The sequence below is a fragment of the Scyliorhinus torazame genome, chromosome 1, assembly GCF_047496885.1.
Source record: "Scyliorhinus torazame isolate Kashiwa2021f chromosome 1, sScyTor2.1, whole genome shotgun sequence".
NCBI classification, from domain to species: Eukaryota; Metazoa; Chordata; class Chondrichthyes; order Carcharhiniformes; family Scyliorhinidae; genus Scyliorhinus; species Scyliorhinus torazame.
In genome coordinates this window covers 137,658,039-137,672,099 of record NC_092707.1, presented here as the reverse complement: position 1 = coordinate 137,672,099, position 14,061 = coordinate 137,658,039, and the positions used below count along the sequence as shown (strand labels likewise).

Sequence of the window (14,061 nt, the reverse complement as noted above, 5' to 3'; positions counted from 1 at the left end):
AGCAATAAGTTGACAAATCGTGCCACAGAAACACTAATATACACTGACCCCAAAACCCAGCACCACACAATAGATGTATTATGAGGTAAACTATGGTCATCACACCTTTGTGATGTTTCCTCATTATATATTCACCGGCAACTTATATGAATACTGATTCCTGATATGCTGAATGCTTCAGCTTAATTGAAGATATTGTGATAATATAATATCCAATGGTGCCATATTGGATTCACTCACATGTAAGTCTGTTCATTGTACAAAGAGACCAATTATTTGAATAATTCAAAAAATAAGAACATAAGATCTTAAAAATGTACGACTTTCGCTCCTGTTCCTGGTTCATATTGCAGTATGGTTTCACAAGTGGTGATCATTGCTTGCAACCCCATTTGGCCCATTGTGTTGGTTATTTTCAAGGGAAATCAACTCCACACCCCTCCTCTCCATATAGCGCAGTACCTTTCTCGACTTCAAGCACGCATTATAGGTTCAGAGTTTCTGCCAGATTTCTTCCATGTTACAAAAGGGACTAGGTACATCAAAACGTTCTTCATCAGGACCCCCCATCCCCTCCCTTCTTTGCAATTGTGTGTAGCCCCTGGTCTGGTCATTCCAGCAAGTCACAGGAAGCCAATCCTCGCCATCTATTCAAGTGAATTCCACAGTCTAATAACCTTCAAAGAGAAATAAATTCTCCTTGTTTCAATCTTAAACGGGAGACCACTTAATTATAAACAGTGCCTCCTAGTTCTAAACCCTCCCATAAAGAGAAACATGATTTCAGCATCTACCCTGTCAAGACCTCTCAGGATCTTATGTTTCAGTAAGATCACGCCTCATTCTTCAAAACTCCAATGAGTACAGGCCCAGCCTGTCCACCCTTTCCTCAGAAGACAATCCCTTCATCCCAGGAATCAGTCAAATGAACCTTCTCTGCCATGATAATAAGGCAATTGTGCCCTTTTCTAAATAAGGAGGCCAAAACTGTACACAGTATATTTAAATGTGTCTCACCAAGACTCTGTTCAACTGTCACAAAACCTTCTTACTTTTGTAATCCATTCCCCTTTCAATAAATGCTAACATTCCACCTTCCAGAGGAATGGTGCAGACTTGATGGGCCGAATGGTCTCCTTCTGCAGTGTAGGGATTCTATGGTTCTATGAGATGACAAATATTGCTGCAAAAAGAGACATGCTGTCAAAGCTTTTCATTTATTGATTGATCACAAGAAACTGCAGAGTGTGGTGAACTCAGCCCAACGCATCACATAAGCCTGCCATCCTCCCACTGATTCTGTCTACACCTCCTTCTGCCTCAGGAAGGCAGACAGTATTAACAGAGACCGCTCCCACCCAGGTTTTGCCCTCTTCCATCAGGCAGAAGATACAGACGTCTGAAGACCCGCACATCCAGACATAGAAACAGCTTCTTCCCCACAGCTACTAGACTCCTCAACGACTCCCCCTCGGACTGATCTGTTCCCTGTAAGAACACTATTCACGACACCCTATGCTGCTCTTGCTCATGTATTTGCTTTGTATGGCCCTTGTTCCGCACTGTAGCTAATTACTTATTTGTCAACGTACTTTGTCGATTATTCTTTTTGTCTCCTCTGTACGTATTGTGTACGTCCCCTTGGCCGCGGAAAAATACTTTTTACTGTATTTCGATACATGTGACAGTAAATCAATCAATTAAAAAGAAAAATCAGCAATACTCAAATTCTGTATTAGCAAGGCATTATATACCATGCTAACTCAATGGTGGTGCAGACGGAATAGCTTCGGTTCTCGAAAAGGTGCTGGATTCAGAGGATAGTGGAGAGAGACCCTTAAAGTGCGAAGCATATACATCCACAGGTCCAAAAGGCACTTTGTTCTGGATCAGCATTTGCTGAGTGGTCAATGCATCCAGTGCAACTTTGACAACAGCTTCTGTCTGCCCTGCTGTGCTGACCGCAGGTCGGCGATGTTATATCCAAGAATTGTAACAACGATTTCATTGTTTCAATGCAAATAATCAGGCACGCCACCAGGCAGAAGGTTCCTTCCTTACTCCCTGCTTTGCTCAGCGAGGCAGCCGGATTTAGCAAGGCTGGGGTTGTGTTTCAGTGAGCATGTTTAGCAGTTAATTCCCACCCACAATGCTCTTGTCGAGAGCTGCCTCAATCCCTATAGCGATTCCTCTTGTTGTAGTTACAGGCGCTGGGCTGAGAGTGACCATGGATGAGTTTCAGTCGGGAGAAGAGGTAACAATTTCTAGTTAAATTTAAAACTAAAACCGGAGCACGGGTCCGTTTCGAAACGAAACACTTTGGTTTGGTGTTTCTTTGAGCTGCGTCCCACAGAGTTTGCTTCCCCTTGTTGTCTTCCTTCCCCCTTCAGATTGCCTTGTGTCAGTTTCAAGCAATGCCAAATTCCGGATCCTGTGGGGGAAAGAACTGGATGTTGGATAGAAAAGTCCCCAAATGGGAGGCTCATCGTGTCAGGGTGAGGGACAAAAGGCATCGAGAGCGAGGAGGGTGCTAAAGCGCCAGGGGGACGTTCATCTGTACATGTGTATCCCCTCACCTTCCCCCACCCTCCTCCTCCTCCTCACCCGGGATCCAGATAGGCCAAGCTGACCCTGTAATTTACTGGAGTGTTTGCTTGGAGCAGCTACGCCTGGTTGGCAGATGAATTCCAAACTACCAAATCCCTGTGCAGAGCAAGCAACTGATCTGAGAGTTAGGAGGAGAGAAATTGGGGGGGGGGGGGGGGGGGAGAGAAAGAGAAGAGAAACCCTAAATGTCAGTCCTGTTAAAAAAACAGTGGCTGATGCTTTTCAGAAAATGGGGAAGCTGGTTTTTAATATTTCGCCTCTAAAAATCAGTCTAATTAAATTTTTTTAAAAAGCACACAATTCTTTTTTCGCTCCAATGAAGGGGCCATTTAGCGTGCCCAATCCACCTACCCTGCACATCTTTATGGGTTGTGGGGGCAAGACCCACGCAGACACAGGGAGAATGTGCAAACTCCACACAGACAGTGACTCGGGGCTGGGATCGAACCCTGGTCCTCGGCACCATGAGGCAGCAGTGCTAACCACTGTGCCACTGGTTCACTCAAAATCAGTCTAGTTTAGACATTTGTTTTAAACAGCTGGAGCTACGGTGGTAAGGGTGCTGTTTGTGCTCTTATTCATATTTGTTTCTCCATAGACCGTAAACAAACACCCTTTTTAAATAAAACCAAACTCTACCCGATTTGGGTGGGGAAGCTCATTGTTGTCTTTTTTGTGTTTGCGAGAGATAATGCAAGAGATAGACTAAGGTTCTGCGTATGAAAGATACTTAAAAAATATATATAAATTTAGAGTACCCAATTCATTTTTTCCAATTAAGGGGCAATTTAGCGTGGACAATCCACCTATCCTGCACATCTTTTTGGGTTGTGGGGGTGCCCTCAGACCCACGCAGACACGGAGAGAACATGCAAACTCCACATGGACAGTGACCAGAGGCCAGGATCAAACCTGGGTTCTCGGCGCCGTGGCACCGCTGCACCACCGTGCTGCCTTGAAAGATACTATTTGAAACAGGAAGGTTGAACACCCAGAATGAGGAGCAGGCCATTCGTTACCCCAAGCCTCATCCACCAATCCATTACATCATGACTGATTTGAATCTGGCCTCAACTCCACTTTCCTGTCCCTTTCTCCAGAACCCTCGACTCCCTTCTCGATCAAACATCTATCTGAGGCCTTAAGTAAATTAAATGACTCTGCCTGCACGGTTCTCTGGGGAACAGACTAAAGACCCTGAGAGAAAACATTTCTCCTCAACTCAGATTCAAGTGGGAGACCCATAATTTTAAATCAGTAATGCAAACATGGAAATGCAACAATGTCGCCAATCAACTTAGTTGGCAGCACAGTGGGCGGCACTGCTGCCTTTGCAACAGGAACCCAGGTTTAATTCCAACCTCGGGTCACTGTGTATGGAGTTTGCACGTTCTCCCCGTGTCTGTGTGGGTTTCCTTCGGGTGCTCCGGTTTCCTTCCACAGTCCAAAGATGTGTGGGTTAGCCATGCTAAATTGGCCCTTTGTGTCGAAAGGTGAGGTGGAGTTATAAGGATAGGGCAGGGGATTGGGCCTAGGGAGGGTGCTATTTCAGAGGGCCGGTGCAGACTTGATGGGCCAAATGGCCTCCTTCTGCACTGTAGGGATTCTATGATATACGTCACGCCATTGGGGAAACAGATGCAGCTTTAAGTCATGGCTTTTCTTTATACCAGTGATTCTCAATGCTGTCCACCAGGCTAAGAATCATAGTCTCATCTTCTTGACCACCTCCCCCTCCCAACACAGGGTTTCCCTCAACTCAGTGTCCAAACATCAACTATCTCCACTGACTCTTGTATGGACCAACTTGTACATTTCGCTCGGTCTTCTACATTTCAAGCAAACCCTACATGAAAGCAGACAAACCCCAGCTCTGAATTAATCTAATTCGACAGCATCACTTGATTGACAAAGCAGTCCTGTCCCAACTCAAATTCTGATTTTTATATTCTCACTTTTTTCTTCCCTGCATAAGTTCTTATTTTTGATGGACCTCTTGAAATTTTCTTGTGGAGCGCCAGGAGTCATAATCTTCAGATGTGTGTGTACATGGTTGGACATTTAGGATTGAAACAAGAGGGGCAGCACGGGGGCGCAGTGGGTTAGCCCTGCTGCCTTACAGCGCCAAGGTCCCAGGTTCGATCCCGGCTCTGGGTCATTGTCCGTGTGGAGTTTGCACATTCTCTCAGTGTTTGCGTGGGCTTCGCCCCCACAACCCAAAGATGTGCAGGGTCGGTGGATTTGCCACGCTAAATTGCCCCTTAATTGGACAAAATGAATTGGGTACTCTTTTAAAAATAAATAAATTTAGAGTATCAAATTTTTTTTCCCTCCAATTTAGGGGCAATGAAGCGTGGCCAACCCACCTGGCCTGCACATCTTTGGGTTGTGGGGGCGAAACCCCACGCAAACACGGGGAGAATGTGCAAACTCCACACGGACAGTGACCCAGAGCCGGGATCGAACCTGGGACCTCAGCGCCGTGAGGCAGCAATGCTAACCACTGTGCTGCCCTAATTGGGTACTCTAAATCTATTTAAAATAAAAGGATTGAAACGAGGAGAAATTACCTCCAAGGATTCCAAACCTTTGGAATTCTCAACCAAAGAGAGCTTATGTGGTCAGCTTTCGAACAAATTCAAGACAGATAGATTTTTGGAGACTAACGAATCAAGGGATGGAGAGGCTGTTGAGGGAAATGAATCAATTAAGATCCTATTGAATGGTGAAGTGGGCTCATGAGGCACTCATGTTTTTATGTAGAGGACATTCAAATAACTTTCAGAAAATAAATAACCTCACTGAACCCTTGAACATTTTAAAATATACTTTTAACATTTAAATTACCCAATTCATTCCCCCCCCCCCCCCCCCCAATTAAGGGGCATATTAGCATGGCCAGTCCACCTACCCTGCACCTCTTTTGGTTGTGGGGTTGAGACGCACGCAGACACGAGGAGAATGTGGAAACTCCACATGGAAATGACCCTAATGTTAATGGGAGCAATATGTAAGGGCCATTGAGGAGGAATATGTACAGTTCTAACCATGTTAATTGACAAGAACTGGTCTCTTTCCCTCCCCGGAAACTGAAGTATTTGAACTGGACAGGTTGTATGTTCAAGATTGAATGGAATGAGTGAGGTGGACTGCAGTTGCTATTTCTGGATCAGCATATTGTTGTGTTCACAAAGCATAAACTACTGCAGTCTAACTAAGCTGCAAATAGCCTGGCAGTGCAACTGTTAACTCACCTCAGAAGTTGGATACTAATTGAAATATCCAGGATGAGCCAGTAAGAAGCATTCATTTTCTTCTACTGCAAAACACAATTGCATTGTTTGTTTCAAAACTCCTTAAAGATTGGCCTCACCCATTTCTCTCTCATTCTTCAGACTGCTTTCGTTGTTGATGATGTAAGCACCATCATCAAAGAAGTGAGTGCTTTTATTACATTTTTACAACATTTTCTCTGCTGAGCTACTCAGTTCTAATTCATCGTTACTCATTTGTCTTACAATTTCAGGCAGTGGAAAACACAATTGGAGGGAACGCCTACCAGCACAACAAAGTGAATCAATGGACATCCACTGTGGTGGAGCACTGTCTCAACCAACTCACCAAATTGGCCAAGCCTTTTAAATACATTGGTGAGCAATTATTTAATGCAGCTTAATTTTAACATGGCAAAAAAAAAAAACTAAAACAATTAAACAGAAAAGTTACAAATATATTGTCATACAAGTGCTGGCATTGGAAAGATGAGCTAACCAGGCAGTCTGATCCCCACATTCAAATTGACGCATTAAGCTTTCATCAAATTAAGGTTCCCCATGGTAGGCTCATTCAGAAAGGCAGAGGGACTGGGATACAGGGAAATTTGGCTGTCTGGATACAGAATTGGCTAGCCGAAAGAAGACAGCGAGTGGAAAGCATTCTGCCTGGAGGTCGGTGACTAGTGGTGTCCCGCAGGGATCTGTTGTGGGACCTCTGCTGTGTTTTTTTATAAATGACTTGGATGAGGAACTGGAAGGGTGGGTTAGTAAGTTTGCCGATGACACGAAGGTTGGGGGAGTTGTAGATAGTGTTGATGGTTGTTGTAGGTTATAACAGGACATTGACAGGATGCAGAGCTGGGCTCCGAAGTGGCAGGTGGATTTCAACTTAGATAAATGTGAAGTGATTAATTTTGGAAGGTTGAATTTGAATGCTGAATACAGGGTTAAAGGCAGGATTCTTGAAAGTGTAGAGGAACAGAGGGATCTTTGGGTCCACGTACATAGATCCCTCAAAGTTGCCAGCCAGGTTGATATGGTTGCCAAGAAGGCGTATGTGTGTTGGCTTTCGATAACAGGGGGATTGAGTGTAAAAGCCACAAGGTTTAGCTGCAGCTTTATAAAACCCTGGTTAGACCACACTTGGAATATTGTGACCAGATCTGGTCGCCTCATTATAGGAAGGATGGCTGTCATGAGGGGACATAATTTTAAGTTGATTGAAAGAAGGTATAGGGGAGATGTCAGAGGTAGTTTTTTTTTTTTTTTTATACACAGAGTGGTAGGTGCGTGGAATGCACTGCCAGCAGAGGTGGTGGAGTCAGAGTCATTAGGGACATTTAAGCGACTCTTGGACAGGAACATGGACAGCAGTAAATTGAAGGAGTGTAGGTCAGGTTGACCTTAGATTAGGATAAATGGTCGGCACAACATTGTGGGCCGAAGGGCCTGTACTGTGCTATGTTCTAAATGTCACCTTCAAAATATATTTAAAAATACAGCTGAGTACCAACAGACCCAAAGCAGTCTGCGTAACTAGCTCCCCTTTCCCTTGAGCAAACAGCTTGCTTTTCAAAATATCCAATAAAGAATTCAAAAGTTCTCTGAAGAATGTTTCAGTTTTGTATGAGAACAACCTGGAGCAGATTGGAATAAAATATCTTTTTGGTAGAATTTCCAACCATTCTTTTTCTACCCTCCTTTACTGACACACAACATATGGCCAGGATTTTATAGCCCCATCGTGGCCCGTCTTCCCCTATGGATGCAGCGAGCCATTAAATCGCCACTCAGTATTGTGCAATTGTAAAATCCTTTAAAAAAATTTAGAGTACCCAATTCATTTATTCCAATTAAGGGGCAATTTAGCATGGCCAATCCACCTACCCTGCACATCTTTGGGTTGTGGGGGCGGAATCCACGCAAACACGGGGAGAATGTGCAAACTCCACACGGGCAATGATCCAGAGCCGGGATCGAACCTGGGACCTCATCGCCGCGAGGCAACAGTGCTAACCACTGCGCCAACATGCTCATGCCCTGCGATTGCAAAATCCTGACCTAAGTTTTGTTGACTGATTAAAATGTTCCACATTCACCCAGTTTGGACCCCATTTCCACTTTGTGTGGAACTAGAACAACCAAGACTAGCTATGATTGAAATATATGGGTGCAGCATGAGGGATATGGAACAAATATTTAATAAAATTGAAGGCGACACTGCTGCTCGAACACATGATAATTGAGCAATGTTTAGAAAGATGAGGAAACATCTGAAAAAAGCCTTTATGCAAAGGTGAATAAAGAGGTTTGTTTATATTTTGGTATATCATGTACATACAGCCTTGGCAACCACCAGTGAGGGAGTATTTTATGTGGACAATGAAAAGATAATACTTTCTCAAAGGCAGACATCAATTGGTTCAGTGCTGCTGCTGCTGGACTAGAGATATTTACTGCTTTGTTTTTTCCCCCCCTCCAATTCCAGTGACCTGCGTGATAATGCAAAAGAACGGAGCAGGTTTGCACACTGCTAGTTCATGCTTCTGGGACAATTCTGTCGATGGTAAGCAAGCATATTTAGTTTGGTCCTGTACGGTTGAGAGAGTCAGTACATCATTGCACTTAATTGTATATCGGGTGAGATGAAGGTTCAAAATGCTCGTTTTGTTCAGTTCTAAATTCATTGTTTGCTGGTGTTTGGTGTGAAAAGGCTCAGTTCAATTCTAACAAGCTTACTGAGTGTGACTATGGATTTTGCAGTTGCAGTGACAGTGAAACTCCAATGTTTATGGTCAATTGCGCTATAAAACAGACAGCAACCCTTTGGCTTGCACACGTGTAATACAACATACAATTCCAGAAGTTGCTGTCAGAGATTCATCAAAGTCCCTGCAACAGCTATCTTTGGAAATCAATGAAGGGAGTGATTTTATTACTGCCTTGCTGAGGAGTTGTAACTAGGTTTTTAATGGCAAACAAAGCTATAACTACTGCTGACGAATCTCTCCGGTCCTGGAAAATCTGATGATAAAAATTCCAATTTAATAAAAACTTCAACTTTTATATTTCCACTTCTATTATGTATGTCCCGATCTTTATTTCACTTTTGTAATATTTAGAAAGGTGAAGGATAATCAGTGCATTTTACATTTTGGTTTGCTGTGCAAGAATTCTTCCATGTGATTGGCTGCTTAGCAGCATCATTGTTCTTAGTCGCCTGGAAGTCCTGCTGAGGAGCTACCGGATTAAAAAAATTTTTTAGAGTGCCCAATTAATTTTTTCCAATTAAGGGGCAATTTAGCTTGGCCAATCCACCTACCCTGCACATCTTTGGGTTGTGGGGGCGAAACTCACGCAAACAAGGGAGAATGTGCCAACTCCACACGGACAGTGACCCAGAGCCAGGATCGAACCTGGGACCTCGGCGCCGTGAGACAGCAGTGCTAACCACAGCACCACCGTGCTGCCAGAGCTACCAGATTTTAATTAACATTGGGAAAGGGGAAACGTGCCGCAGGGATTTATGATCTTTGCAGGCAGATTTTGTTGTGCGCAATTGTGAACATTGCAAAACTGTAAAACCCAGGCTACCATTTTGACTAACATAGGGTACCTGTCCCAAGTTAACACCTGACACTGTCAACAGTCAGGAAGAGTCACTAGTTGACATCATGGTATCAGGGTACAGTGTTAGGCCAAATGAATAACATAACCAAGTTCCAGTGCTACTCAAGATGAACAGCAGCTAGGATCAACAATATTTTCACAATCTCATTTGTATTGCATGTTGCCCAGAGCTACAGGATTTGAGTCTATAGTCTGAACTTGACAATTCAGACCTATTTTTCCCCCCCAGTTTCTTCATCTTATTTGGCAGCAGTTGATGAAGTACAGATCCACTGGGGCAGACTCCTCTTCAACACCATTCGCAAATGGCTATTCTTAAAGAAAGCCACGACAATGAGGATCAGCAGGCTCCTTAACTTTAATACTGATTGGGGCAGCACGGTGGCGCAGTGGTTAGCACTGCTGCCTCACGGTGCCAAGGTCCTAGGTTTGATCCCAGCTTTGGGTCACTGTCCGTGTGGAGTTTGCTCATTCTCCGTGTTTGCATGGGTTTCGCCCCACAACCCAGAGGTGCTGGGTAGGTGGATTGGCCACGCTAAATTGCCCCTTAATTGGAAAAAATGAATGGGTACTCAATTTTTAAAAAAACATAATAAAAAAAACTTTAATACGGATTGAAAAAAAAACTTTTAATACGGATTGACCATGGGCGTATCCTCAGCAGACATTGCACTGTCCAGCAGGGGGCACTTTATGAGGAGTGGTGCCATCTAACTCAGCAGAGTGGATGTGAAATTTGGGACTTTGTGGTTCATAGAAGTCTAAACACTATTTTACTCTAAGCCAAAAAGAACATGTTCAATTTTGTGTGGCGCCGCATCATAATAGTTAGTCCTGCATGTGCAGTCAATGCGAATGAATGAGCATAGATTGAGTATTTATACAAAGTCCAATCAGTAGGTTGTCAGTGTGAATGTGCCGAAGGAAAATGATAAAGCTCGATATTTTGCGGTCAATGATACCTCAAAGAAAGCTGCCCAAGATCCAACCATTTCTTGAGTGTGATTTTCTCCTTCCCCAATGGCAGTATAAATCTGGCCTCAAATGAAAGGGATACCGTGATCCACAAAGGTTAAAAACCAAATTACATGGAAGTATTTCCACAGAGTAAACCAGGAAGCTAAAGCACTCCAACAGCCTTCAATTTTCTCAGCATGAAATAAATATTAGGTAAAAAATAAATTACTATTTAAATTGAAATTGGTGGGGAAATTTGATATTCCACAAGTATAAAATCAGCTTCAGTCAAGATTCTCAGCCATGGCCGGCACGGTGGCGCAGTGGGTAGCACTGAGGTCCCAGATTTGATCCCGGCCCTGGGACACTGTCCGTATGGAGTTTGCACATTCTCCCATTTGTCTGCGTGGATCTCACCCCCACAACCCAAAGATGTACAGGGTAGGTCGATTGGCCACGCTAAGTTGCCCCTTCTTTGGAAAAAAAATTGGATACTCTGAAATTTATTAAAAAGATTCTCAGCCATAATTCTAAATTCAGCACACCATTAAATATCCAGTCAAACCTCATTCAACGTGCTGTAACCTTTCCCCAAAGGTTTGTACAAGACTCATAGCATAAAAGTGGAAGTCAATCGATTTCTATTGAGTGGTAGGACCTGAACAATGCACCGTCTCATGGAGTGTAGAATCACTGACAGCAACGTCTGGAATTCAGCATTATTCTGCACCTATGCAGATTCCAGACGTTGCTGGCAGTTTCAGTGGAGTAATGATGGCAAACAGTTTCACTGTCACCACCATAAAATCCTGGCCAAAATAAACATTTGTGACTCCAGATCCAATGTGGTTGACTCTTAACTGCCATATGAAATGGTGCAGAAAGCCAGTAAGTTGTATCAATACTGCTACAGAAACAGATACACCCACATGGATTGCAGCTGTCCAAGGTGACAGCTCATCATCTTCTTGAGTATTAGGTATGGGCAATAAATGCTGGCCTTGCCAGCGTTCACATCCCCAGAATAATAAAAATGTATAGAAAATTATCCTGAAGGAAATGGGCATCAACTGGGTTAAATGTCTTGCCTCTGAACAAAAAGATGTTTACCTACCGTTTTTGAACATTTATGCCAGTTTTGTCATTGCCATCATTGACTGTTATTTTTGCTTTTAGGAAGCTGCACTGTCAGATGGGAGAACAAGACCATGTATTGCATCGTTAGCATCTTTGGCCTAGGTGTCTAGGACCTACTCCAAGTTATTGCTGCATTTTGTCTGGGAAGCATTTTAAAATAATTTCCCTTTTGAGAATGCATTGCAAGATGCGTTGCTTATCTAGTGCTGATTTTTGTCAATAACCAATACTGAAATTACATTTAATATACAGTGGATCTTACACAAAGAATTACATTAATGGAAATTTAATGCAATACAAACTTATTTGCATTTTAAACTGTTGTAATTCATTGCTGTTAATGTCGGGGAAGGGATGGTGTTTTACTCGAGTTACTGGGAGTAATATTTGGTGCCTTGCACAACATGTCACAATTTCTATCTATTTGCTTTATCCAAGCAGAAACTTGGGAAAACCTGGAGAAGCCTGGGGAAACAGCAGTGTTGCTCAGCTTGAGTTTCTGTTAAAATGATTTACCCAAACAGGAGGTTTTCACTTCCCTTCCTATGGATGGTCCATTTATGCACAGGAATGAAGCGCAGAATGATCTGAAGCTCAGATTAAGGGTATAACATAGAATTTTTATGAAGGATTAAACATTCAGTTTTTAAACCAGCATTCGTTATGTTAAACTTTGGAAAATAAACTGACTGGAGAAGTACGATGAGCAGTAATTCATAAGTGGTGCCTGGGAACAATTCACAAGATGAATTCACTCAGGAAGGTGATGGTATTCAGCTACACAGGCAAGGTTCTAGGACTGATGTCTCAGCTAGGGTATCAGCAAACCAGACTGGAAATAGAAACCCAAGGGACTTAGGAGCAGAGAGGGGAAGATGAGAAAAAGAAAACAGTAACAGATTCTGTAAGTGTATAGGGATGTCTGATTCGGTGAGGTGCAAGTGTATGGGGATGTCAAGTGAGGGGCAGGACTTGGGGCAACCAAGGCCTGGTTGAGATGCCAAAGTAGCCAGCAAAACGCAGTATCTGAGAACACCCATAAAGAGGAGTTGTTTAGGTGTGTTACAGGACAGAACATTTAAAGCTGGGCCATTCAGGAATAATGTGAAAGCACTTTATACAAACGATAGTGGTAATCTGGAGCTCTCTCCTCCAAACAATGTTGACATGAGGTCAACTGAACATTTAAAAATGTAGATAGATAGATTTTTATCGGCAAGGGTTATGGAACCAAATAAAGATTGAGTTAAGATACAGGTCAACTATCATCTCATTTGAGTGGTGAAACAGGTTGGAATGGTTAAATGATCTCCAGTTGTCATATTTGGTCAGTATGTTAGCTGGTAGTTGATTTGGTATTCTCACCCGAGTTATAAAGTTCCAGGTTAAGTTCCACTCCAGGACTTATAATAAAATACTTGGACTTGGACACAAACTCAAGACCAACAAACCACTGTGATACTGTTTGAATGGTGCAATGTTGGAGCTGCCACCGTTCAGATGAGCTGTTAAACCAAGGATTTGTCTGCTCTCAGGTGGCCGTAAAAGATCCCATGGCACCACTCGAAGAACAGGGGAGTTATTCCTGGTGTGTTGGCCAAAACATTTATCTTTCAATCAACATCACAAAAGCAGATTATCAGTGCTACTGATGGATGTTTGTTTTGCCCAGATTGGTTGCATTACAAGTGACTACACTTCAAAGGTACTTTATTGGCTGTAAAGTGCTTTAAGGTGCCTGTCTGGTGGTCATTCATTGCTAGTGGACTTGAGCACAGGAGCAGGTATGTCTTACTTGCAGATGTACAAGGCCTTGGTGGGACCACACCTGGAGTAGTGTGCAGAGTTCTGGTCTCCTTATCTAAGAAAGGATGTACTTGTCATAGAGGGAGTGCAGTAAAGGTTCACCAGACTGATTCCCGGGATGGCAGGATTGTTGTACGAGGAGAGATTGGGTCGACTGGGCCTGTATTCACTGGAATTTAGAACGAGAGGAAATCTAATTGAAACATGTAAAATTCTGACAGCGCTGGACAAAGGGATATTGTTTCCTCTGGCTGGCGGGGTGGATGTGAGGAAGGTTCTAGAACAAGGGTTCACAGTCTCAGGGTACAGGGTAGGACAGTGAGAAACCTCTTCAGTCAAGAGGGTGAACCTGTGGAATTCTGTACCACAGGAGACTGTGGATGCCAAGTCACTAAATATATTTAAGAAGCAAAGCTTGAAAGGTGTCAAGGGTTATGGGGAGACTAGGAGTATGGTGTTGGGATAGAGGATCAGCCATGGTTATATTAATGGGCGGACCAGGCTCCAAGGAATGAATGGCCTTCCCCTGCTCATTTTTATGTTTCTGGGTCATGAAAGTCACTATTCAAATGCAAGTCCTTCCTTCAAACTGATCATTCAATTCCAGTGTTGGCTCGTCTTCTAGCCAGCGGAAGTGTACATGTTCAGC

At 43.3% G+C, this 14,061-nt stretch overlaps 1 protein-coding gene across 3 annotated transcripts; it reads left to right on the top strand.

Moving 5' to 3' along the window:
- The first annotated feature begins 200 nt into the window (after positions 1 to 200).
- On the top strand, positions 201 to 12,306 carry dynlt1a (dynein light chain Tctex-type 1a). Of its 3 annotated transcripts, none has more exons than XM_072500899.1 (5): positions 201 to 242; positions 6,003 to 6,044; positions 6,134 to 6,257; positions 8,371 to 8,448; positions 11,646 to 12,306. In XM_072500899.1, the coding sequence occupies exons 1-5, from the start codon at positions 216 to 218 to the stop codon at positions 11,714 to 11,716; spliced, it is 342 nt and encodes a 113-aa protein (XP_072357000.1). In that variant the 5' UTR covers positions 201 to 215; the 3' UTR covers positions 11,717 to 12,306. The 3 variants fall into 3 exon arrangements, with proteins under 3 accessions (XP_072357000.1, XP_072356999.1, XP_072356998.1); XM_072500897.1 differs by lacking the exon at positions 201 to 242 and adding an exon at positions 2,104 to 2,254 and having other exon boundaries at positions 11,646 to 11,924; XM_072500898.1 differs by lacking the exons at positions 201 to 242; positions 6,003 to 6,044 and adding an exon at positions 2,095 to 2,254.
- Positions 12,307 to 14,061: the final 1,755 nt, after the last annotated feature.